The sequence below is a fragment of the Hibiscus syriacus genome, unplaced genomic scaffold (genome assembly GCF_006381635.1).
Source record: "Hibiscus syriacus cultivar Baekdansim isolate YM2019G1 unplaced genomic scaffold, ASM638163v2 tig00110472_pilon, whole genome shotgun sequence".
Lineage (NCBI taxonomy): Eukaryota > Viridiplantae > Streptophyta > Magnoliopsida > Malvales > Malvaceae > Hibiscus > Hibiscus syriacus.
Genome location: NW_024062752.1, coordinates 3,087,728 through 3,113,501, shown reverse-complemented (window position 1 = coordinate 3,113,501; position 25,774 = coordinate 3,087,728). Strand labels below are relative to the sequence as shown.

The window sequence follows — 25,774 nt, the reverse complement described above, 5'->3', positions numbered from 1 at the left end:
TGTAGTCTGAACCCAGGAAAAGGAAGAAAATCAAAACATGGTGGCCGCAGGATCTTTGCAGAATCTCCTGAAACTCGGGACTAAAATCGTCGGCGTTGGCCGCAACTACGCTGCGCACGCCAAAGAACTAGGCAACGCCGTCCCCAAGGTATACAATTCCCGTTTATTATCCTTTATTCAAAGAGCAGATTTTGCTGATTTGTTTCCGATGCGAACTAAAAAAATGATATCGAAATTGCGTTACACAGGAGCCAGTATTGTTTTTGAAGCCCACATCATCGTATTTAGAAAATGGAGGGACAATTGCGGTTCCACATCCATTGAATTCGTTGGATTATGAAGTTGAGCTTGCTGTTGTGATGGGGAAAACGGCTCGGGATGTGCCTGAAAAAACCGCTATGAATTATGTTGGAGGTAATTTCGAATCATTTTCTGATCGAAATCGAAAGACTGATGTTTTATGGGATAAAGGGAAAGCTTTGGGACTGATAAGCTCAAAGTGGAAATGGGTCTAAGATCTTGCTTCTTGAGATATCCTTTTTTTCCGCAAAAATATGTTCAAAAGAGTAAAGTTCAAAGAATGGGATGGGAAGTCAAATCTCTGTTGGTTAAGGATCATCATTCAATTAAATGTAAGTTAAACGTTAAAGATGTGATTTTGGTATTAACTAAGAATTTTACATGGTAATTAGTTAATAAAAACATGCATGTAACTTGATTGCATAATATTTAATGTATGAATAAGAGGTAGCAAGTCCAAATCCAATCTCCTACTGAAATAATTTAATAAAAAATACCAAAACCCAGTTTTTCACTGGTTTCTTCAAGATCCCATTTTTTTATGTGACTAATATTGATCCTAGAGCAAACTTTTAGCTGCAATGTGGATCATATGATGTGCTTATTACTACTTATTTTGTATGTGTAGTTTACTTTAGAAGCTCGAGTTTTCTATTTTATTATTTTGATAAGGTTTATGATTGATTTGTATTGAATGTGGAAAATTGGATTTTAACACATTTCCTTTCCCTTTTCCCCCTTTTTGCACATTAACAATTTACATAGATTAGGATCAATTTGATGCTGAAATGACCGGTTTTGTGTGCTTCAGGCTATGCTTTAGCATTGGATATGACTGCAAGAGAAATCCAATCTGTTGCAAAGGTACAAAGTTTAGTCATATTAAGCTCCCATGTACATTTTGTAAAGGCATTGTTACTTCACATCTAACGATTCATCTTTTCCATGGAGGTGAATCCTTAACCCATTGGACAAGATGACAAGTTACAAATTTTGTTTCGGTGGGACACGCTTTCCTATTACTATGAAATTAATTATTCGTAGGTTTACTGTTAGAATGAGACCTTGTTGCATTTGGATGTTCTCCCATTTCTGTCTTTTGGCTATTTTACTCGTTTCGTTGGTGGATCAAAACATTAGAGATGAGGAACATAAACTGGAGAAGTCATTCAGCAACCTTGAAACCTCAAAAGTAGTTTGAAGTTCTCTCTTTTTAACAGTATTTGAAACGAATTTATTTTCCTGGGAAATGCAACAAGTATCCTTTTGGATGATTGCGTTAAACGAAAAAGCTTATAACCAATTAACCATCTACTTTTTATATGTTCATTTCATCACATGTATCTTTCCACTATTCTACTTATCTATTGTTTGAGTTAATGTTCCGTTCTATCATTTTTGTCAGTCTGCAGGTCTTCCATGGACAGTTGCTAAAGGGCAAGACACCTTCACTCCAATCAGTTCTGTCGTAAGAAATAAGATTGAAATAGTTTCATCTTTCTCTTTTCTCTTAAGTACATTATGTCCAATTTAATTTTCAAGATCTTGACCAGAAGATGAGTGTCTTTTAACCTTTTAGATGTGCTTCTTGGTAAATCAATGTTGAACTATTTGTTCCGACCCTTCGTTTTCTTGAAGTACTTGTGTCCAACGCATATCTAAACATTGATATAGAGGGATATGTTCCTTCAAGAACTCTCTTAAAAATCTTGAAAAACAATTAAACATACCCGTTTTGGATGCATACCCTTATCCAATTCTCACACCCAAGCTGGACTGAGGAGAATAGCTGCTCTTCCTCTTGTTCTATCATGTTATATATCATCCAAAGTTTGCTGAATGGAAAAGTTTTCTGCAGCTTTCATTGTCCATGGTGCCTGATCCAGACAACCTGGAACTGTGGTTGAAGGTATATATACCAACGTTCTGTTATTCACCTTTCAATTTGTGTACTTTTGGAATTTGTAAACTTGTTACCGTTGTCTTCAAACTGATCCAAGTCTGATACATTTCTTTTTCATCACAGGTAGATGAAGAAATACGACAAAAGGGTTCCACCAAGGATATGATATTTAAGATTCCTTATCTCATTAGCCACATAAGTTCCATAATGACCCTTTTTGAAGGAGATACCATATTAACAGGTTATATAGCATTCACTTCTACCCTACTTTTCTTCTTTCACTTTAATTTTAGAATATTGAACTTGCTTTATGGTCATTTGTGGTAATAATGGTTCGATTTAATTTTGAGAAAAAATGTGGTTCATTCGGTTAATCATAGGACTCTTTTCTTGCTTCTGGCGCATGTTTAGATTTTCAAATTTGTGTTTTCATGTTTCTCATCTTTATTTTCTGTATTACTCCATGCATGTGTAGTGAGATATGGCGTGACGGGCTGATTGGGTGCTATAGTTTCTTTCTATGTTACTTTGACTTGATTGCGAGTGTTGGACATGGATGTATATCCTATATGGGTATCCTTATTTTTTCCCTAATATTTTCATGCATTTGGAGAGTTTTTGGAAGATCATCTCCGTAGTTATGTCCAGATATGTGTCGGAAATCGGCTTTACAAACGTATAATTTAAAAAAAGAACAAAGAAAATCGGGATAACATAGGTTTCTTTATAGCTTCTAGCACACCCCATTTGTTTCAGTCCATTTTACATAAACTTCTGATTTGAAAGACCAGTTACTGTACAGCGATCATGAACAAATGAGGCAATTCATCATTTGGAATCTAAATTATTTGCCCTGTTGGTTTCATTTTCTTGCAGGCACTCCACAAGGTGTTGGCCCTGCAAAGGTAGGCCAAAAGATTACTGCCGGAATAACAGGTCTCGTGGACGTTCATTTCGATGTCGGAAAACGCCAGAAGCCAGTAAGTACCTGAGCTTAGCACTTTTATACAAAGGCTGCCGGATTATGATGATTATGCGGTTCCGTTTTAGATGCCTAAAGACTGTGGTCATGTTGTTTTATAAAAGATGGTTCCTTGATAAGAAAAGGGTAGACTTTGCTTCATAAATAGAGTCCAATCCTCGGCCGGAGGTCGACGTGGATTGTTTTCTCCCTCAATGTTAGCCTCTAAATAAGAATGCGAACTGTGTTTCTGCATAATAATGATGATGATGAAGCAAATAGACTTCCACTGACGATACCGTTTTTGGATGAATCAATCTTTAATATACGAAGTGAGTTAATTGCGTTGATGAATTTTATTTTATTCGAAAATTTAATTATTATTTTTTTTGCACGAGTAACGTGTATATTTTGTGTGACGTGATTATTTATAATTTTTTTGTTGTTGACAGAGACTAATTTATTTATTTTTAAATTTGTCAATAGTTTAAGAGGTGTTTATATCAATCTATTATTTATTTTTTGAATATTCGAATTATAAAAATTCAATTTTACCTGGACTCAAAAATTTAAAAATCGTATTTGAGTTGGTTTGAAAAATTAAATAACTTTAAAATATAAATTTTTAAAATTTATTGAATCGAATTTTACTCATTTTTAATTAAATCGATCTAGACCTATTCTAAGATCAAGCTCGAATAAATTTTCTTTTTTTAACCTTAACCCTACTGAAATCTCATTTAAGTTTGATTAAGAAATTATATAAATATTAATCTAAAAACCATATTACCTGGATCTAAGCTTTTTTTCTTTTTCCTAATGAAATTGGTTGGAGTGCATTTAGTCAAATTATTCGGGTTCTAAAATCCAAAATGGCGTCAACCAAAGTAGCTCTCGTAACATCCTTACAAAACCCGTGGGCCGTGGCCGAAATGTTTTGCAGATTCCATGGTTTCTTGACTTCCATTTGATCAAGACAAAATGGTAAGGTTTTTCCTCATTCACCATGTATGTCGTGACAGTATCGTATTATTAACATCCAAACACGACCATTTCTTTGGCCAAAGTATTCAGACATTAAACACGTTTTTTTATTTTCATTTTTTGCATTTTCGGTTTTTAGGGATTTGTTCTGACTAATTCAAATTGACCCATATCGCACATTTGATTTTGATGGATGAATCTTCTAGCGAGGATTTTCTATATACATAAGATCTCGAACTCAAGACCCGCTTAAACGATATCAAACATTAAACACTATTTTAATATATGAGAACGAATATTAAATTTTATTTTAGATATACGAGTTTTTAAAAAATTCTATTAAAAAATTAAGAGTATGAAATTATTTGATTTCGAGAATGTAGAATTAAATTATCAATAAAAAAAACAAATGCATCTTTTTTATAAAAATTTAAAACTTTTAAACATACGACCGTCCTTGACCCTTTCATGATAATATACGTATTGTAGGTTTACCAACGTTTTAAAAGGAATAACATTAATTCTAATTAGAATATAATCGAGACACAATCGAGTTTCACAGAGCAATAAGGTAGGGTGTATAACTCTTGAAATATTTGATAAAAACTAAGGATTATGTTATTTTCAAATTTTAATTAACTTCGATTCTAAAGATATTTCATTTACTTTAAAAGTTTTAAATATTTAACTTCAAATGATCAATAAAGTAATATTTTAACCCTTTTATTAAGTTTAATTTCACTAGTTCCCATCAATTGAAAATAGTGATAGATCTTTTCGGCTCTTTAATTTTATCATTTTAATCAATTCAATCCTTTAATTTGTATTATGTTCTTTTTTACTTTTTGGGGGGTTAAATTAACTCACAAAACGATAGTATTATTCTATCCTTATTAAAATGTTTATATTATTTATTTCATCATTTTTTGTTGAGTTAACTGTATAAGAGGTCACTAAACTATTATCCCAATTCTCGATTGATCTTTAAACTTTAAAATATTACATATCAATCTCTAAACTTTTATCTCCATTCTAAGTTGGTCCCTAAATTTTAAAAGATTCCATATCAGTCCCCGAACTATCATTATCATTACATTTTGATCATTATGTTATATTGTCATTAACTCTATCAGATTTGAAAGGTTATTTTTAAGGTCGTGGATTCAATTTCCCATGACCTTAAAAAACAAATATTTTTGTAACCAATAGAGTTAATGAGACATTAACAAAAAGATCAAAATGAAACAATATTGATAGTTTGAGGATTGATATAATATTGTTTAAACTTTAGAGATCAATTTAGTTATAATTTGGGGTAGTACAAAATAGTTTAAATTTTAGATACTAATTTAAAATGTGTTGTACTTTAAAGACATCTTATACAATTACTTTTTTTTCCTACATCCTCAAAAATTAAAAAAAAGATATAAATAGAGAAACTGATACAATATTTCAGTAAGTACAAATTAGATAATTTTTTAAAATTTATAATGATGTGGTATAAAAATAATAATAAATGATGTCATCGTAAAATGTTATTATTATTTTATTACATTTAGATTAATTTGATATAAATGAAACACGCGCAAAATTAAATGTTAAACCGACCAAATTAATAAAATTTCGAGGGAAAAAAATACCCTACCAAAAATAAATGTACACTACAACTAAAATGACTACACAATACACACGAATCAAATTTAAACTATTTCCTTGTCAATATTAACATTTTCTTTAAATGTGAATAAAAATACAAAATACAAATGAAATATTGAAAAGTTTTAAGGGCATTAAAGTCAATTGATAAATTCCATCGTCAACCAGGGCGTCCGTCGACTAAAAAGGTCGAACATCTCAGCTCTTTTCACTTAAAAGCCCTTCCAATCCAATCCTCTCTTTCAAAACCGAAAACCCGACTCCATAGTTGAAATAGTTCAAAGCTTCAAAACACAATGAGCGGTAACAGCAACTCGGATAGATTCGGCGATTCCTCTGATGTTCCCATGGATGACAATGCCGGCTATGCTTTGAGCGGCAGAATCATGCTCAGCACCATCGTCGTCTTGTTCTTTGTCGTCATACTCGCGTTCGTCCTTCATCTTTACGCCCGCTGGATGCTCCTCCGTGCCCGCAACCTTCGTTCCCCCAACGGCAGACGGAACCGACGGCGAAGGCAGCTCGTTTTCTACGTTGACCACAACGCTCTAGACGCGACGCGCGGCCTGGATGCGCGCGTGCTCAAGTCTCTCCCGGTCTTCACTTTCTCCACCGAGACTCACCCGGATTCCGCCCTCGAATGCGCCGTTTGCTTATCGGAATTCGAAGAGAACGAGTCGGGTCGGGTATTGCCCAAATGCAAGCATAGCTTCCATTTAGAGTGTATCGATATGTGGTTTCACTCTCATTCCACGTGTCCTCTTTGTCGGACCCCCGTCGAAGGACCTGTACCCGTATCTGAGAACCCGGGAGATGTAGTTTTAACCGTTAATGAACCATCAGGCGGGGAATCTGGATCGAATCGGGGCTCCGATTTGTGTTCCACGTGTGAGCACGAGGAGCAACAGGTAGGTCCGTCGGCCGTTGAGTCTAGGAGGAAGTTGTCGGTCGAGGTTCCGAGAAGAAATACCGAAGGTTTTGTAAGTGAATCGAGTGGGTGTGACTCAGGACCAAGCCAACCTTATAAATCGCCGATGACTCGTATGTTGTCGTTTAAGAGGATATTGAGTAGAGAACGAAGAGGGAGTGGATCAATCAATGTCTCAGAGTCGGATATCGAGCGAGGTGGGGATGAGGAGACTCAGCAAACTCGGGTGAGGTGTGAGACTCAGTAGACAAAAATTATCAGCCAAGTGGCTTAATTTACCTCACCGAAGTGAAAAGACAATTCATACGAGGATTAGGAAGGACAGAATCTACGAGCCTTGTAGATACGTGGCAGCTTTTAGGACGTTTATGAACGATATTTTTTATTGATTTTTTTGTGTATAATTTTTGTGTTATTGTTGTATCCAAGAATAATACACAAACACAAAATGATTAATACGTATGATCTGTTTTTTTATAATAAAAATTCTTTTAATTTAATCAATTTCATAAAAATATTTATTTTCAACACTTGTCTGATATATATATTTTATTTAATTAAAAAAATAAACAATTTTTTTAAATTAGTTGATCATATAATAAAAAAAATTAAAATTTAAGTTTCAAATTCAAAACCTCTTTGAACATTCCTCTATCACACCAACATTGCATCCATTCGACTTACTTGTTAATATATATATATACACGGTGGATTAAAATTTATAATTGTGGGTATATATGTATGATGTGCAATATTGTTATAAGTATAACATAAAATTAAGTGATTAATTATGTTACATGTATTAAAATGTCATAAAATTAAAATGTAAATACCATAAATTGTATTTACAACTTGATGAGGAGAAGAATTATAAATATTTAAAAGGATGACCTAATGCTTAATTTCTATAAAGAGGTATTGATCCTTAATAAATAAGTTAACTTGTATTACTCTTATTCCGTTAGTGAATTTTTATGGTAAGAGTAAATTGATCTTCTTGTAATATCACAACCAAAGAAAGACTCAAGGATTTCAACCTATAAATTAATTAGGATACATTTTTGCATCTAATATTTTATTATTAATAATTTGATATAATAAATCTTAAATTCTTGATTTTATATCAATTTAGTTTTAACAATACAAGTTAAAATCTAATTACATAATATAAAATTAATAAATTTTATACTCATTTATAATTATTAAATGAATAAAAATAATCTATAACATGAAATTTTATTCATTTAATAATTTTAAATTAATATAAAATTTATTAATTTTTTATCCATATATATTATGATAAAGCTCTGATATTTTATACTAATAGTAGTTGTTAATTGATGGTGACGTAGTTAAAGTTGTCTCGATTGGACCCTAAACCTAACAAACATTTTTATTACTATACTATTTATTAGGGTAAATTACACGTTTGACTCTTAAACTATTATTTTTATTTTGTTTTAATAACTAAACTATCATTTGTTTTAAAATCATTCTTAACGTTTACTTTTTGTTTCATTTTAGTATCACACCGTTAAAAACTAAATGGAATTGTTGCGTCTGATATTTTTTATTGGTAAATTATGTCATTCATCGCTTAACTATTTTCTCATTCCTATTTTGATCACTAAAGTTTGAAATTTTCACTTTAACTACTCAACTTTCAAATTGTTTTTGTTTTAATTACTGTAATTTATTTTATTAAAAATTTATGTGACATGATTTTTTAATTATTTTTTAATATATAATTAAAATAAAAAAGTAAATTTGAAAGTTAGAGTGATTAAATTAGGAGTAATTTGAAATTTAAGTAATTAAATAAAAGAAAATTAAACTTCATTGACCAAAATAGGAGTGAGGTTCCAAAATAAAACAAAAAGTAAATGTTAAGTATGATTTTGAAACAAATGAATGTTTAGTTATTAAAATTAAACAAAATTGACAGTTTAAATACTAAATATGTAGTTTGCCCTATTTATTATTTTTTAAAATACCAAAATGTCAAACTTTTAGAAACATATCTCAAATAAAAAGGTTAACAAGAAGTGCATATATTCCCACTTAAAAAAGTTTTTGTTTTTTAAAAGGAAAAAATATATATCTTCAAATAGCATTGACAAAATAAGGTTTTAATTAATCAGACCAACCAAGTAGCATGTTTGACTGTTTAGAGAACATTAAAATATTATTTAATATTAATACTTTATATTTAAATTTAAATAAATTTAATTTTCAATAAATAATAATTCATGCCAAACCAAAAAAACCAAATCGAGAGATAAGAAAAAGTCAACCTTGCACCACCACAAGTTGAGGCGCCACATATTTAAATAATAGTTTATGCTGATTTCTTTTATATAGCACATAAATTATTATAACTCTTTTAAAATTTTAAATTAAAAGAAAAATATATTTAAATGTATTAAATTTTACAATAAATCAATAACAATTCATACTAATATATATACAAATAAAAACTAACTGTATAAAGTAATCTAAATTTAAAATTATATGTTATAATTGCATTTAAATTAAAATACATTTCACGGTTAATTTTGAGTCACCGGTTCATAGATTAACCTTATCTCTAGGATTGACGGCGGGAAGCCGACATCCCTTTCGACTTGTTTTCTTTTAACTCCAGACTTTGACTTTTCAAGCCTTTTCTGAACATCCTAGAGCGAAAAGACCAAACAGGACATGCAAAAAATCAAGTAAATTATAAATACTATTTTTGTTATTAGAAATTTTAGAATTAAAATGAACGTATCACAAAGTTATTTAATTTGATGTTTAGTATTATCTTAATTATTAGACAATTTATTTCTCATACGGTGTCATATTGGTTCACGAACTATTTAATTAATCATGCCAACTTGTTTAATTATTGTATTTAATCGTGCTATCATCTAAACACTGTATAAGATATTTTGGTAATATGTTTTAAATGATAATAATTAAAAATATACATATCATTATAATCAATAAAATTAAAACTACTTTACTTTTAAAAAATTATGAACGGGAATGTGGAGCAACTTGTGTAGTTTAGAAAAATAATTTCAGACATATTTGTAATTTTAAATTATCAGGGTCTATTTAATTTATAAAGAAATTATTTGAATTTAAATTAAATATTACTTTACTATATATATATATATATATATATATATTAAAATTTGTAAAATATTTGAATTCAAAATATTATATTATTTATAAAATATCAGAATATAAATTTACTCAAAGTTAGATGATCAATGTTTGAATCATCTTAGAAATAAAATACATTTTTAAAATTTTATAATCATGAGTAGAGACGGTAATTTGATCAAAATTTGACATATTCTGATTTGATCCAGCTCGATTGAGTCGAGTTTTGTAAATGACAAGATCAGGTTAAATTGAGTTCTAATTTAGAGTGAAAAATCTTTAACTTGACCCGACCTGTGATGATGGTGTGATTCTTCTATATATTTAAGGTTTTCTATAACACTCCCCTTTTTATAATTTTTCATATAGATTTATATTTTGCCTAATTATAATATTTTTTTAATATTTATTTTGGGTTGAAAGTAAATTTTTAGCCTAAAATTTGAGTCAGAATTCAAGTCAGATCGAATCTCTTTAAACTCAAGTCTAATTCGAGTGAATGGATATGCTTTTGAAGTCTAATTAATCAAAAACTTGACTCAACCCGGCTCATTACCATCTTTAATTGTAAAATAGATTTAGATATCTAAATTCATAATTTACATTCATATACGTGATGTATATTCAAATAATGAAAACTCAATAATATATATCAATATCCACAATAAATTCATTACAAATAGTAATTTTAGCATTTAAAATTACATATTATCCGACTTCACAGAAATGTCGAATATGTATAAATACCTTAATCCACGATCCGAATTATTATCCTTAAAAGTATATCCGAAAGGAAGTACATATGAAAATTAATATACAATTAATTTCAAATCTTTTGTTGTTAATTTTAATAAATAAAACAGGTAATTGGACGAGACAAGTAAAAGTTATAAAATAAATTTGGTTCCTCCACGTCAAGTTCAATTTCTTGTATTATTTCCAAAGGAATATAGGTTTCTTGGTTGACCAGTACAATATAAGAAATGATGAGGATTTCACATGGGATGGGAGACAAGAGCTTGTCTTCCACGTAATTCCTGCTAATCAAGACAAATTTGTCATTCAATTAACACATTTATTTTAAAGTTTTCTAAAAATAATATGGGATGATTATAAGATATACAATTTTTTTTTTAATTTTTGATAATGTATATATTCCCTCAACTGCTTGAACTTATAATCTCTAGAAAAATATATTTCCTTTAAATTGATGTTTTATTTTACCTGCAATATTAATATGGTAGCATATGCAGTCCTTAGTGGAGCAGTGGCAATGCTACAGAAGCTTCAGATAGCCTATTAAAATGATAAAAAATTCTGAAATATTCACATAACAAATTCTACATCCCCATACAAATAATAGCAGATCGTTACTTAAATGATATTCTACAAATTACAAACTAGAGCAAGTAGCGAATAAGTTACAATAACGATACATTGATCAATCATCAATTTTCCAAGCCACCCATCAAACCTATTAAGTATTTAATTCAAACTGTCCATTTATTGGATGATGTTCATCAACGATTTCTTTGAAAGTCTTGTCGAGACGACTGTGAAACCCCGTGAATCTATCCACCCAACCCATGAAAGGAAAATAGTCAGAAAAATTAAAGCTTGTCACCAAGTTTTGACTTAATTTAAATTGTGGAAGGGATCGGAACAGACCTTTTGCGTGGCTGAATTTACAGCTGAGTATATAGGTGTAGCATCGGGCTTGTACTTTGTAATTATCATTTGTTGATTTTTTTTCCTTCTGTAAATAGTAACACTTTTGACTTTACATGTATCGAATTGTTAGATTGAAATATATGATAAATTGTTGCAGCTTATCCAAATCTTCATTATAGGATTGATTTTCGTATATTAGATTTCTCTAAATATCTTTCTTTCAAGAATAAAGATTGATACTTTTCAGGAGAGACGCGTTCTTTTAAAAGTTGCAACTTATCGATATAATCGATGACAAATTCATATAACTTATCAAATTTGAAAGTACTGTCAATCAATTATATCTATTGAATCTCTCAACCTACATATAACCATAATTGCCCTACGTCCGCCACATCATATTTTCATCACTCGACTAACAGACATTAACTATTCGAATATAGCTGTTTCATGATTTTGTAGACAAATGGATTCCAAGTGCAATAGATGACCTCTTTGCTGAATCTAAAAGAGCAACAGATTGCCTCATTATTACTATTCTTGTAAGGGGAAAGAATAGGATCTTAGCAAAAGAAACTTCTTTTGTAACTCGAGAAGGAAATTATTATCAAAGTTAAGTAAAAAACAATAATATGCACAGCCACACACCCTTTTCGAGCAGCAGCGTATACTTGAGCATTCAAATTAATCGAATAATTTTTAGTACTAATCAGATGTGCAAGACTTTAACTACAGCCTAATGGCCTTGCTTTCAAAGATAGCGTCGATGTTCTGAAATTCTAACCCTCTGATAAGCTTTATAGAACTTAGATGAAATTATACATATTACAAACTAAAGCAAGTAATCATCAACTTTCCTAGCCACGAGCGTAAGATCATTTTTCTTGTGTGTAGTGAGCCCCGATAGAACATCAAAATCTCTGTCTTTTTCGTTAATTCCTGATGGCATTTCCCAATTAAACTTGTAAAGAAGATTAGCAAGTGCAAGCTCCACGGTTGTAGCTCCTATATGCATTCCGGGACAAATCCTTCTACCCGCATCAAATGGTATGAGCTCAAAGTGTTGTCCTTTGTAGTCGATACGGCTACCAATGAATCTTTCAGGACAAAATTCTTCTGGATTTTCCCAAGCTTGAGGGTCTCTTCCTATTTCCCACGCATTCACATACACAAAGCTTTTTGCAGGTACTTCATTCCCACCAATTTTACACTTTTGTAGTGTTTCTCGAGGCAGCAACAATGGAGCTATCGGTTGCAGTCTGAACGTTTCTTTTATCACAGCTTTTAGGTAGGTTAAATTCTGAACGTCATATTCTTTTAGAAAGCCTTTTTTCCCAATCAAACTCCTCACTTCCACTTGAGTTCTCTTCAAACACTTTGGATTTTTCATCAGGAAGCTCATAACCCATATCACAGTGGCCGCTGATGTGTCTGTTCCAGCGATAAACACGTTCTACACCAGAAATGAAAACACACACACACCAGGTTATATATGCACAAAGTGTGACGCTAAAGATTAATTCATAATAAAATTTAGAGAGGAGAAGAGATAACCATAAGAATAGCTTTTATGTGATCTAAGGTGAGATCAAATGGAAAGTCAGTATTCTTTGATATTTGTAGTAACAGATCGATCATATCTTTTTGCTATTGTTTTAGTCTGTTTGGATCAAGATGTTCATCGATGAGTTGTTGATAGAACTTATCGAGTTCTTTAAAAGTCTTCTCGAGACGATTGTGAAACCCTGTGAATCTATCCACCCAACCCATTAAAGGAAAATAGTCAGAGAAGCTAAAGCTTGATAAAATGGCTTGACTTTCGTTAAGCAACCCATGGAACCTGCTTTTTTCAGCTCCTTCTTCGGCATACCTTTTTCCGAAGGCCACTCTACAAATGATTGTACTGGAAAGGCACATCATTGCCTCACTCAAGTTGACAGGCTTAGAATCAACAGAAAATTGGCATATTTTTTCCATCAGGCGAGCAACTTCATCTTCTAGGATGGGACGATATTGTTGTACTCTGCTAAAGAGATGTACATACAACACAAAATTTCCTAATCTCATTCCAGTAGTTATCATACGGTGAAAAGGCAACGTCTAAGGCATTGTAAGATAATCTACGGGTACCACGTTGATCAAGCCTGTTGCAGAAGTTGAGGTCATGGGTTTTCATAACCTCTTTAGCCATTTTTGCAGAAGAAACTACAAGGGCCGGCTTGCACCCGAATCGCAAGTACATGAGAGGAACATATTTTTTAGAGAGTTTCCAAAGGAAAATATGAGGGGACGAGTTATCAAACAGCTGCATGTGTAAGTTACAAATTTGAATAATATCAAATACTTGATATGATATTATTGAATACTATCTCTAACACAAGTTCTTAGCAAACATTTCTTCATTTAATTTATCATTATCTATGCAAACTATTCCAATTACCAATCAGTTACTTAATCAATCTGAATTAGGTTATTGATCTTGAATATTTTAAAAGTTGAAGGGCTAATCAAAGGTTCATCGGAAGTAAGAGGATTAAATATTTATACATGATATAACGAAGGACTTCATTATTCTTTGATTCTATTAGTGCTCATCTTAATTTAGGATTTTAAGGATCCAAACATACTTATTTAATCAAAATAGAAATAAGTTGTTATATTAAATTATAAACTTTAAAATGTTTAAGGACAAAATTAAAATACAAACAAATTTGTCAATTTAAACAAAGAAAATTTTTTATTCTAGATTTTGAAAGCCATTCTACAAATGATTTCTTCCATAAAAATTCATATCCAGAATTTTATACTTCAAATCTTGGATAGTAACATAAATAAATTACCAACAAAACTGTTCATTTAAATCTCATGATTTCCTTCGTATTAATCCAATGGAATAGACAGCTACAGCCACTGGCCTTGCCTTGAAGCTTCAAGAAAATATCTTAATTACCACAGGGGGCACCACAACATTTACGATATTAGTTTACATAACGGAGAGGATTCCTCTCCGGTCTCCACTTTCAACACAGTAGAATATTAGAATGGAAATACTACTGATCTTTCTCATCTTTCTTCTACCTCTCTTTTTCTTCCTTTTCGTTCTCTTAAAACATTACGGTAACAATGGCAATCTTCCCCCTACACCACCTGGTCTTCCTATGATCGGTCACTTGCACATGCAGTTGTTCGATAACTCATCCCCTCATATTTTCTTTTGGAAACTCTCTAAAAAATATGGTCCTCTCCTGTACTTGCGATTCGGTTGCAAGCCCACTGTTGTAGTTTCTTCTGCAAAATTGGCTAAAGAGGTTATGAAAACCCATGACGTCGACTTTTGCAGTAGGCCTGATCAACGTGGTACCCGTAGATTATCTTACAATCGCTTAGACGTGGCCTTTTCACCGTATGATGATTACTGGAAGGAGATCAGAAAACTTTGTGTTGTGCATCTCTTTAGCAGAGTGCATCAATATAGACCCATCCGAGAAGATGAAGTTGCGCGCCTGATGGAAAAAGTATGCCAATTGTCTGTTGATTCTAAGCCTGTCAACTTGAGTGAGGCAATGATGTGCCTTTCCAGTACAATCATTTGTAGAGTGGCCTTCGGCAAAAGGTATGCCAAAGAAGGAGCTGAAAGAAGCAGGTTATATGGGTTGCTTATCGAAAGTGAAGCCATGTTATCAAGCTTTAGCTTCTCTGACTATTTTCCTTTCATGGGTTGGGTCGATAAACTCACGGGGTTTCACAATCGTCTCGAAAAGACTTTCAAAGAACTCAATACATTTTATCAAGAACTCATTGATGAACATCTTGTTCCAGACAGGCTAAAACCAGGACAAGAAAATATACTCGATGTGTTACTACAAATATCGAAGGATGGTGACTTTCCGTTTGATCTCACCATAGATCACATAAAAGCTATTCTTATGGTTATCTCTTCTCCTCTCAAAATTTTTATCATTAATTAATCTTTAGCTTCACACTTTGTGCATATAATATAACTTGGTGTTTTGTTTTTTCATCTCTGGTGTAGAATGTGTTTATTGCTGGAACAGACACATCAGCGGCCACTGTGATATGGGTTATGAGCTTCCTGATGAAAAATCCAATGTGTTTGAAGAGAACTCAAGCGGAAGTGAGGAATTTGATTGGGAAAAAAGGCTTTCTCAAAGAAGACGATATTCAAAGTTTAAGTTACCTAAAAGCTGTGATAAAAGAAACGTTCAGAATGCAACCGATAGCTCCATTGTTAGTGCCACGGGAAACACTACGAAAGTGCAACATAGGTGGGTATGAAGTACCTGCAAAAAGCTTAGTGTGTGTGAATGCATGGGCTATAGGAAGAGATCCTGAAGTGTGGGAAAACTCGGAAGAGTTTTGTCCAGAAAGATTCATTGGCAGCTCTATCGACTACAAAGGACAACACTTTGAGCTCATACCATTTGGCGCGGGTAGAAGGATTTGTCCTGGAATGCGTATGGGAGTTGCAACTGTGGAACTTGCACTTGCTAATCTTCTTTACAAGTTTGATTGGGAAATGCCATCAGGAATGAACGAAGACGACATAGACTTTGATGTCCTATCGGGGCTCACCACACACAAGAAAAATGACCTTATCCTTGTGGCTAGGAAAATTGGTGATTGATCAATGTATGGTTAGACTTGTAGTAAATTAATTGCTACTTGGTAATTTGTAGAATTTCATACAAGTTCTATGAATCTTATCAGAGGGTTAGACTTGCATAACTCTATATTAGAAATAAAAATAACAAAAATTATTAAATAGACACGAACAAATAGTTATTAAATAATTAAATTAAACTATAATTCTTAAAAAATTCATTAAATAAATTTAATTTAATATGTGAGTTATGCAAATATAAAATAATAAAGTTGATAAGAAATTCTATAACACAAAAATTATTTTAATTTATAATAAGAATATAATGTTGATGCATATTAGATATCAATTAAATTTCAAAAATAAACAAAAAAATATTGTTTGTAAGCAAAAGCACACAAAAGTTTCATTAAAATATAAAATATGTTTAGCGGTAATTGAGGTCCTCAAATATTTGGGGAAAAACTAGTGTAGTCCCTAAATCATTTTTGCATTCAATGTGACTCTTAAATTTAGGGGGGGATCAATTTAACTTTTTAACAAGCAGAATCAAACGTTGACCGTCACACTGCTTACATGACAATTCACGAAGCTTACTTGACAATCTACAATATTCATTTTATAGTTCACGATATTGTTATGGTAGTACACGGTGGACAATTATGTGATAAATGAGCTTAATTTCTTTTTTGGCTATGTTCGAGGGCATGATTGATTTTTTTAGAAAAATGAAGAAATTATTTAACTTTAACTTATAAAATAAAAATAATTATTAAGATATTCAATACATTAAATATATAAATTATTAAAAAATAACAGTTTAAGGATCACATTAAGTGTAAAAAAAAATTAGGGGTCATGTTGATTTTTTATAAAAGTTTGATGATTTAAGATACCATTAAGTCAAAAAAATTAGACGGATTTGAACTCATGTAAGTTAAGTTAAAAATCTAGACCTATATTTTTTTATTTTCTAAATTTTTAAAATAATTTTAATGAAAAAAATAAAAAACATCTTTTTTATGTTTTCATATTTCACTTATTTTTGTTTTCATTTTTCAAAAATCATTTTCTAATTTTACAACAAAACATGTTTTTTTTTCAACATCTTCTCTTTTTTAAGAAAATGAAAATAACATATATTTTCTATTTCTATTTTATGCTTTTATTTTTAAAAACTTGTTTTATTTTTAATCTTTTGAGAATTAGAAAACATGTTTGGTTAATATAAATTAAAAACTTGAATCCAAAAATAAAATAGTAAAAATATATTTTGGTATGTAACTTTTAAAATGTAACCCCCTCAGACCGATGCGGATAGCCCGATCCGATCTGGAGTGTCACATTAGGCCACCAGAGCGACCCACTGTAAAAATAACAGAAAATTTATAACTTTTCTTAAAACATGTAAAATCATAAAATGATTTATTATTTTTCAGAAATAAAACGGGTTTATCAGACTCTGTTATAAAAACAAAATACAATCTACATGCCCCTTAATCACATGTACCATACTCTGCAAGCAACGCCGGAAGTGCTCCCTTACTGAATTCGATAGATGTACTGGTACAATTCTTTTAACCTGCAATGGTGAGTAATAGAGTAAGCTTCGGAAAGCTCAGTAATACAGAACTACCAGCTGATGCTACATGACATGCAAATAAATGGGAAGCCATAATTTCCTTATTGAATCAAACGTATACCAATTGCGGAATAATCTGGGGTTCCATTAGTAGTTCAACGAGTAAAAGCCATGAATCTCAGTTCATAAGAAACCTTTCATACAGTCACGTTTTCATGAGGTCGAATAGGATGTCTAGTGTGTTCTATCAGTACAATAAAATCATAATAGGTACATTAATCAAATGATAGTTCAGTAAAATCCCATAAACCATACTGTAATGGAGCTTTTTAAACTCGTATTTTAAAACCATCGTACAAAGAGTTAACCTAAGGGAACATCTTAGGGCCTGAGAGCCTATCCAAGAAAGTTCGGGGTCACGGGGCCTACCTAAGAACGCACTTTAGGGTCGCGGGGACTACTCGAGAATGATCTCAGGGCCGCAGAGCTTACCTAAGAGTCACATTAGGTCTAGAAAAATTTTCCAGCTTGATCAAAGCTGTACTTTACAAATATGTATCTCCATGATACAATTTATACCGTGATACAAATCTATAAGACATCACCATTAAGTCGGTGCATCCATAAAATAGTAACCATAAATTTCAGTGTACCTCGTGTTAAAACAATAAAACAATTTATTAAAATATAAGGAACACACTAGAGAAATCCCAATATTTATCAGAGGCATTTTGTAGTCATCAGTATGGATAACAGAAAACTTATGCAATTTGATCATATTTCATGAATGAGGTCCTATTGAAGAGAATCAGTTACTAATCAATCTAAAAAGACATTTAAGGTTAATAGTTTAAAATCCCACTATGTTTTCATGTGCATCCAGAATAACCGGAGTGATTTAAGTCGAAAAAGAAGAAACAAATATTCAGGGAAATTATCATTCATGACAATCAATCAGATTATCGAACAACTTGAGCTGAACAGCTTTCAGAACTGATGCCTGTCGATTGGTTAATTCATTGCCCTTCATTGTATTCACTCTATAATACCAACAATTCTTGTCCATAATTCATCTTCATAATCATCGCTAAATATACCTTAAGGAATCGAACATGCATACTTATAATCTTTATTTTCTTTCCACATTACAACAATATCAAGAATTGATGACATATTTGATTCTTAATTCATAACCATAGGGACCGTACATCATACAAGTTTTTTGTATTTCCAGACTCATCCAATTACTTACTAAATTCTCCGTCATTAAGGTTCTTTAGTTCATTTAGCAATTAATGTTATCCCGGTTAGTTCAGAGTTTTCCAGAATAATTCAAAACACTTCTGAGTTTCGGATACATGTTGTACTTCCGTTCAGTTCACTTTGGTCATATACTAAAATCATTTTGGTATTCGTGATTGATTTATCTCACGAATATCCACTTTTTAATATTGAATGCACTCTAGCGTTGAGTTGAGCTGAGTACTTCTATAATTATTATCAATCCAAACTTGAGGAGACGAATTATCATTCAAGTGGTATATATGCCATTCAAATACTAATATAGCACTAGCATTATTTGACCGGCTTAAAATTGTGTTTCATAACATTAAAGAGCAGTACAACATCCATGTTTATTTGAATTTCTTAATTAATCCAAGACATTTACTTAGTATAGATCATAAGGGCATTTTGGTCATTTTGGTGCTCAATGTTTTTTCATTTATTTCAAAGCTTGAGGATATCTATTCATTTCTGAACTTGGTGATATTCTTGAGTAATTCCATTACATGGGTACTTTTGTGATTTTACAGATCCAGCATATTTCAATCATTTCTTTCCATCTGATCTTATCATTTAATTCAAACGTGTCATCTTTTCCAGTCCTTTCAAACAATTCTGACAAAATAGCACCATCGATAATTTATTCTTCAAGTATTTACTCATAACTCGGAGATTTCCAGGTTAAAAGTCTTTTCAGACATTACTAACGAATTATTAGGAATTTTCCATACAAAAGTATAATCTCAACCATTAAATCAGTAATTTATCGGTTTAAGAATAAATTCTCATGTTACTTTCTCATTTAGAGTCAACTTGGACTATTTTTATCTATCAAGGGCATTTTCGTAATTTCTTAACCAGATAATTTCAGTATTAACTCTTAACGAAAATAATTATACTTTAGAGATCCAATGGTTAATTTGTAACATCCCGAAATTCGGGTCAGTGACTAAAATGAGAATTTTTGAAATTTGATGATAAAAGTAGAATATTTAAATAGTTTAATGACTTATTAGAAATATAGTTGAAGGTTGTTTGGTAATTAGTGAATGAATTAAATGGTAAAATGGTCAATTGTCAAGTAAGATTTTTATTTCCCTTTATAAGATAAGAGAACCACGTGGAAGAGGAGAGAATTCTCCAGAGTTTTCTTTCTTCTTCCTCCTCCTCCCGTTTCTCCAAACTCAAAGGTGAGTTTCTTTGTTTGTTGATTAATTATTGATTTTAAGGTTGAGTTTTGATCATTAGATGATAATTAAGCTTAAAGAAAGCTTAATTTATCTTAAAACCATAAGATAAAGGAGTCAAGAGAGATTAAAGATTATAAGTTTTTAAAGAAAATCTTGAATGAAAATGGATAAGTTAAATTTGACTTGTCAATGGTCTAATTAAGAAGTTAGAAGCCATAGAATTGGAATTAAAACATGTTGCAAAGTTGGTATAATTCTTGAGTTACATATGAGGAATAGAATTTTGAAGTTAAAGATGGTTTATATGGAGATAAATTGGTTTAAGCATGTGTATATGAGTTAAAAACATGAAAGGGGATGAAAGATGAAGCATTTGAGTGGATTTTCGGGCTTAAAAATGAATTTTGGGCTATGTGCATTGATGCACATTCAATGTGTACCGATGCATCAAGGGTATTTCCAAAAATTGTTCAGTATGTATCGATGTACAGGAAGTGCATCGATGCATCCATTAAAAATGGAAACAGTGAATGCAATTAGTGCATCGATGCACATGTAAAGGGATGCATCGATACACTGTAGAATGCATCGATGCACTTCAAGGGAAAATAGTAATAAACCTTTCTTTTGGTCTAAGAAATCATAGATTATAGTATATTAATTAGATACTAATATGTATCAATGTATGATTATGTAGATATCAAACACGAACAAGTTCCGATATGATCATCAAGTTAAGATTCGATCGAAAGAAAAGAAATCATAAAAGGGGATCGAAACTTAGTGAGGCCAAGGTGAGTGCATATTAGATAGTGTTTTATGTTTAATGGAAATAAGACTTGCGACAAGTCTATTTTCTATAGTAAAATGCATGAACTCATTAATATGAGCATATGTTTGACATGATACATGTGTGTTATTGATTATCGCATATGTTAAATGATATGTGTGAATACAAGTTTATATGATACATGATAAATGTATATAGTATATGTGAACAATAAATAGCAATGATATACATGTTATATGAATACAAGAGAAGTGTTATAAGTTACGTGATAGATGCATATGAAATCATATGAGCTTATATGATATATGATATAAAAGTGTACATGTGAAAAGATATAAGTGAAAATGCCCATGTTATATGTCATGAGGGCTAGAGGTATAGTTGGCATGCCAAGAGTCGAGGATCTACGCGGTCCTTCAGGACATACAATGATCCTTCTGGATATTTCATAGTGGTCATTCGGGACAAATTCATAGCCCCTAGTGGGACCCCATACGAGCTGTGGTGACAACATAATGCACAACCTCAATAGACTCACATATATATATTTCTCACATGTATGCATGGGCTAAAATAAAGGATATAATATGAGAAAAATACTATGTGATACTATATGTTTGTTTGGTAAAATGATGTGTACGTATGTGAAAGTATGATAATAAGATGATAAAGTTATGAAGTGAGGGATGATATGTGCGCATATGGATAATTATTTTATAGATGAATATATGAAATGTGCATAGTAGGAATTAGTATATGTATATGTGGATGTGATGCTTGTATGTGATATGTTAGTAGAAACAATTCAAGCTTGATTACGAGTTAGAGTTTTATTATCTGTTTTATGCCTCACTAAGTCAACGACTTAACGTGTGATTGTTTCACACGTAGGTATGAGAAACGAGAGTGGAATAGCGAGAAGCAAGACAGGTCAGTATTTTTCTTACGATGATCAGAAACATATTGAATATATGTATTTTGTTTATAGAGTTAGTTGACATGTAGTTACAAGATTTTAAATTGAATATGCTCTGATAGTTTTAAAGAAAATTTTGATTGTAATTATTAATGTAAAATACTCATTTTCTTAAATGATGAAATTAAGATTTTAGTGGATTTGTAAATAATAGAGTTTTAAAAAGTCAATGTGACACCTCAGACTCGGATACGGATTGGGGATGTTATATTTAATGGTATCAGAACTAAGGTTTAGCCGATTCTAGGCTTAAACCGAAGTCAAATGGGGTTTAAAAATGTGTACATGTCAACTAAAAGTGAAAATTTCTGATCTGATAGTGTAAGAAGTATATTGTTTTTCTAATAGAATAAGATTTGTATGATATAGTAGGAATTGATTATAGAAATTGTCAAAGTAAAGTAAATCGATAGCTAAAAAATCTGATGGTGATAGCAATTCACCTACCCTGGCCAGGCAGGATGAAGAGCGGAAACCTCAGAAAATGTCTTATAAGATTAAATGTTGATTTCAGAAAGTTGAAATCATATTAGAATAGTGATAGAAGATCTTTATTGTTTTGAATCATAAAAGCGACATTGATTAGTTTTGTTAGTATGTGGATAAGATAGAATATGGTGAACAAGTGTCACCATAAGAACGTTAAAAAGATCAAATGACATGGGTGTATAAGATGTATAAAGTCAAAGCTTATGAGTTTGAAACGAAGTGATAGATTGAGCATAAACAAGAATGTGTTTATGATAAGGGTTTGTAGTTAAGATGGAAAGAGTTAGCGTTGGCTAACCAGAGTATGTGATAAAAATGTACCGGAATTATAAAATATTGTCAGAATAAGATAAATAAATATGAAGTGGATTTGGATACAAGCTAAGTAATTATAAGAAGAATTTAAGAATGGGTATATCGATGACCAGTTTATAAGACAATGGAAGTCAGAATGTTGAGTTTGAACAACGAAAATTACAGGATGTGTAACCCCCTCAGACCGATGCGGTTAACCCGATCGGATCTGGAGTGTCACATTAGGGCCACCGAAGCGACTCACTATAAAAATAGCGGAAAATTTAAATTTTTTTATCGAAACATGTAAATTCATAAAATCATTAATCGATATGTAGAATTAAAATAGATTTTCAGACTCACATATAAAACAAAATACAATTACATGCCCCCTAATCACATGTACCGTACTCTGCAAACAACACCGGAAGAACTCCCTTACTGATGACGATAGTTGTACTGATACAATTCTTTAACCTGAAAAGATGAGTAACAGAGTGAGCATTGGAAAACTCAGTAATACAGAACTACCAGATGATACTGAAGAACGTACAAATACAGATAAACATATCTTTCCTTATTGGTTTCGAACATCTACAGATTTTTATGCAGATCGGAAATCCTACTGATATTTCAGAAGTTAACGGATAATGAGCTTTCAGTTCAGATAAATACTTCGAATGATTGAGTTCAGGAGATCGGAATAGGTTGTCTAGTGTGTTCCATAAAACCAATAAAATATACAGATCTTTTAAAACATATATATATATATATATATACCCCCATTCGTTCACATCATAAATGTGTAGGTTCCCTAGAATCATACACCCAACCGCACATGCGATTTAGACCCTGAGCACAAAGCCGAGGAGTCTGCAGATAATCTTCCTCCAACAATAAACCCCCAGATAAAATATTTCTCCGTCGGTAAACTGAGATATCAGAAATCAAAACATAATTCAGATCAGATATCAGAACATAATCTAGGTTAGGAATCAGAATAGTCTTCAAATCAGATGTCAAAATATAATTCAAATCAGAAATCAGATAAAATATTCATATAAGTAGGGAACACACTAGAGTTTCCAAATATTATTCAGAGATACAGGATAATTGTATCGGCCAGAGAAACACAAATCTTCAGTTTACCGATAGAATGTCGGGAATTAGAATCACTATTAGAAGAGTTTGTTAACTGACAAAATCATCAGTTATTCATAATATGCTTATCATGATAATCTTATTCGGACATTTATCGGAAGCTCTACGAAATCAGAAGGGTATTCAAAATCCTTTATATATGAGTTACTTATGCTTTCATATATGACCATAGTGATTTGAGCTGATAAGGAATAACGAAGATTCAGGACCTTTACAATCTATGTCGATTGATCAGATTATCAAAAAACTCTTAGATGAATAGTTCCAGAACTAATGCTTGTCGATGGGTCAATTTATTGTTCTTCCATGGTATTTACTCTTTAATACCACAAATTCTTGTCCATAGATCATTTTCAGAATCATCGCTGAATAGATCTTCCAATGTCTTTATTTCATTTCCACGCTTCCACAATATCATGTAATGCTGGCGTACTTGATTATTTTGTTCATAACCCATTGGAATTGTACACTATGTAAACTCATCAGAGTTTCCAGACTTGTCCAAATCACTTACTAAATCCTCAGTCATTGAGGTTACCTAGTTTATTTAGCAGTCATGTCCATTCCAGAGTAATTCAAACGTTCCTGAATTTCATATACATGTTGTACTTTCGTTCCATTCAATTTGGTCTTCATGGTTGATTTGTCGAACGAACGTCCAATTCTTAGTACTGAATGCGATCTAGAGTTGAGCTGAGCTGAATACTTCCAAAATTATCATCGAGCTAAACTTGAGTAGAAGAACACACATTCAAGTAATATCTATGCCGTTCAGGCACTGACATATCATTAAGGTTGATCGGCTTACTTAAGTTGTGTTCCATAACTTTATTAAAGGTAGTCCAATACCTATGCTTATTTAAATTCCTTAATTAATCCAAGGCATTTACTTAGTATAGGACACAAGGGTATTTTGGTAATTTTGGTGTTTAGTTTTATTCCATTTATTTTAGAGCTTGAAGATATACAATCATTCATGAGCTTGATGGTATTCTTGGGTCATTTCCATTACAGGGGTATTTTGTTCATTTTACAGATTCAATATATTTCAATCATTTCCTTCAGTCCGATCTTACTATTTGATTCTAACTTATCATCTATTTCAATCCATTCGAACAATTTTGATAAAAAAAAGCACCCCAATAAATTATTCTTTAGGTATTTACTCGTAACTGGATATATTCGGGTCAAATGCCTTCTCATATTTTTACCAACGGAATATCGAGAATTTTTCTACACTAAGTTAGGATCTTAACAATCAAATTCGTACATAATCAAGTTAAGTGCAAATTTTCAAAATACTTTCTCATTCAGGGTCAACTCGGACTATTTTACCTCTCAAGGGCATTTCCGTAATTTCTTAACCAAATAATTTCTATATTAGCTCTTAACAAAAATAATATAATTTAGAGATCATATGATTAATTGCTTTCTTGAACACTCTATGATCTTGAAACGATTCTCTTAACAGACTTCTAGTATATTTCACAAACCCTCCTAGGATTAAAAACCGATTATCCATAATTTCCAAGTAAAACTAACATTTCTTATGCACATCAATATTTTTATCAGATCAATATGTCTGTAAAAACATCTTATCCAACTTCCATATTCAAATCTTGTCTTTTTATAACATAAGGGTATTTTCGTAATTTTAACTTAGTGAGGCCAATGTGAGTGCATATTAGATAGTGTGTTATGTTTAATGGAAATAAGACTTGCGACAAGTCTATTTTTTATATTAGAATGCATGAACTCATTAATATGAGTATATGTTTGACATGATACATGTGTGTTATTGATTATCTCATATGTTAAATGATATGTGTGAATA

At 31.5% G+C, this 25,774-nt stretch overlaps 3 protein-coding genes and 1 pseudogene across 3 annotated transcripts; 3 read left to right on the top strand and 1 right to left on the bottom strand.

Annotated features, from left to right (window-relative positions):
• On the top strand, positions 1–3,380 carry LOC120127949 (probable acylpyruvase FAHD1, mitochondrial). The gene is made up of 7 exons (XM_039145752.1): positions 1–148; positions 249–414; positions 1,112–1,164; positions 1,706–1,768; positions 2,159–2,209; positions 2,327–2,444; positions 3,080–3,380. Exons 1-7 carry the CDS (start codon positions 38–40, stop codon positions 3,193–3,195), a joined length of 678 nt encoding a protein of 225 aa, XP_039001683.1. The 5' UTR covers positions 1–37; the 3' UTR covers positions 3,196–3,380.
• A 2,660-nt stretch (positions 3,381–6,040) lies between these two features.
• On the top strand, positions 6,041–6,980 carry LOC120127647 (RING-H2 finger protein ATL2-like). The gene has a single exon (XM_039145509.1). It carries the CDS (start codon positions 6,101–6,103, stop codon positions 6,977–6,979), a length of 879 nt encoding a protein of 292 aa, XP_039001440.1. The 5' UTR covers positions 6,041–6,100; the 3' UTR covers position 6,980.
• Positions 6,981–12,305: 5,325 nt separating this feature from the next.
• LOC120127911 lies at positions 12,306–13,870 on the bottom strand (annotated as a pseudogene).
• A 707-nt stretch (positions 13,871–14,577) lies between these two features.
• Positions 14,578–16,213, top strand: LOC120127910 (cytochrome P450 83B1-like). The gene is made up of 2 exons (XM_039145726.1): positions 14,578–15,482; positions 15,587–16,213. Exons 1-2 carry the CDS (start codon positions 14,595–14,597, stop codon positions 16,196–16,198), a joined length of 1,500 nt encoding a protein of 499 aa, XP_039001657.1. The 5' UTR covers positions 14,578–14,594; the 3' UTR covers positions 16,199–16,213.
• The last annotated feature ends 9,561 nt before the right edge of the window (positions 16,214–25,774 follow it).

Bases quoted from the DNA above. Each gene is read 5' to 3' on its own strand.
- LOC120127949 (XM_039145752.1), top strand. From the start codon at position 38: ATGGTGGCCGCAGGATCTTTGCAGAATCTCCTGAAACTCGGGACTAAA. The intron at 149-248 runs GTATACAATTCC...TGCGTTACACAG, and splicing joins TAGGCAACGCCGTCCCCAAG to GAGCCAGTATTGTTTTTGAA. The intron at 1,769-2,158 runs GTAAGAAATAAG...AGTTTTCTGCAG, and splicing joins TCACTCCAATCAGTTCTGTC to CTTTCATTGTCCATGGTGCC.
- LOC120127910 (XM_039145726.1), top strand. From the start codon at position 14,595: ATGGAAATACTACTGATCTTTCTCATCTTTCTTCTACCTCTCTTTTTC. The intron at 15,483-15,586 runs GTTATCTCTTCT...TCTCTGGTGTAG, and splicing joins ACATAAAAGCTATTCTTATG to AATGTGTTTATTGCTGGAAC.
- LOC120127647 (XM_039145509.1), top strand. From the start codon at position 6,101: ATGAGCGGTAACAGCAACTCGGATAGATTCGGCGATTCCTCTGATGTT.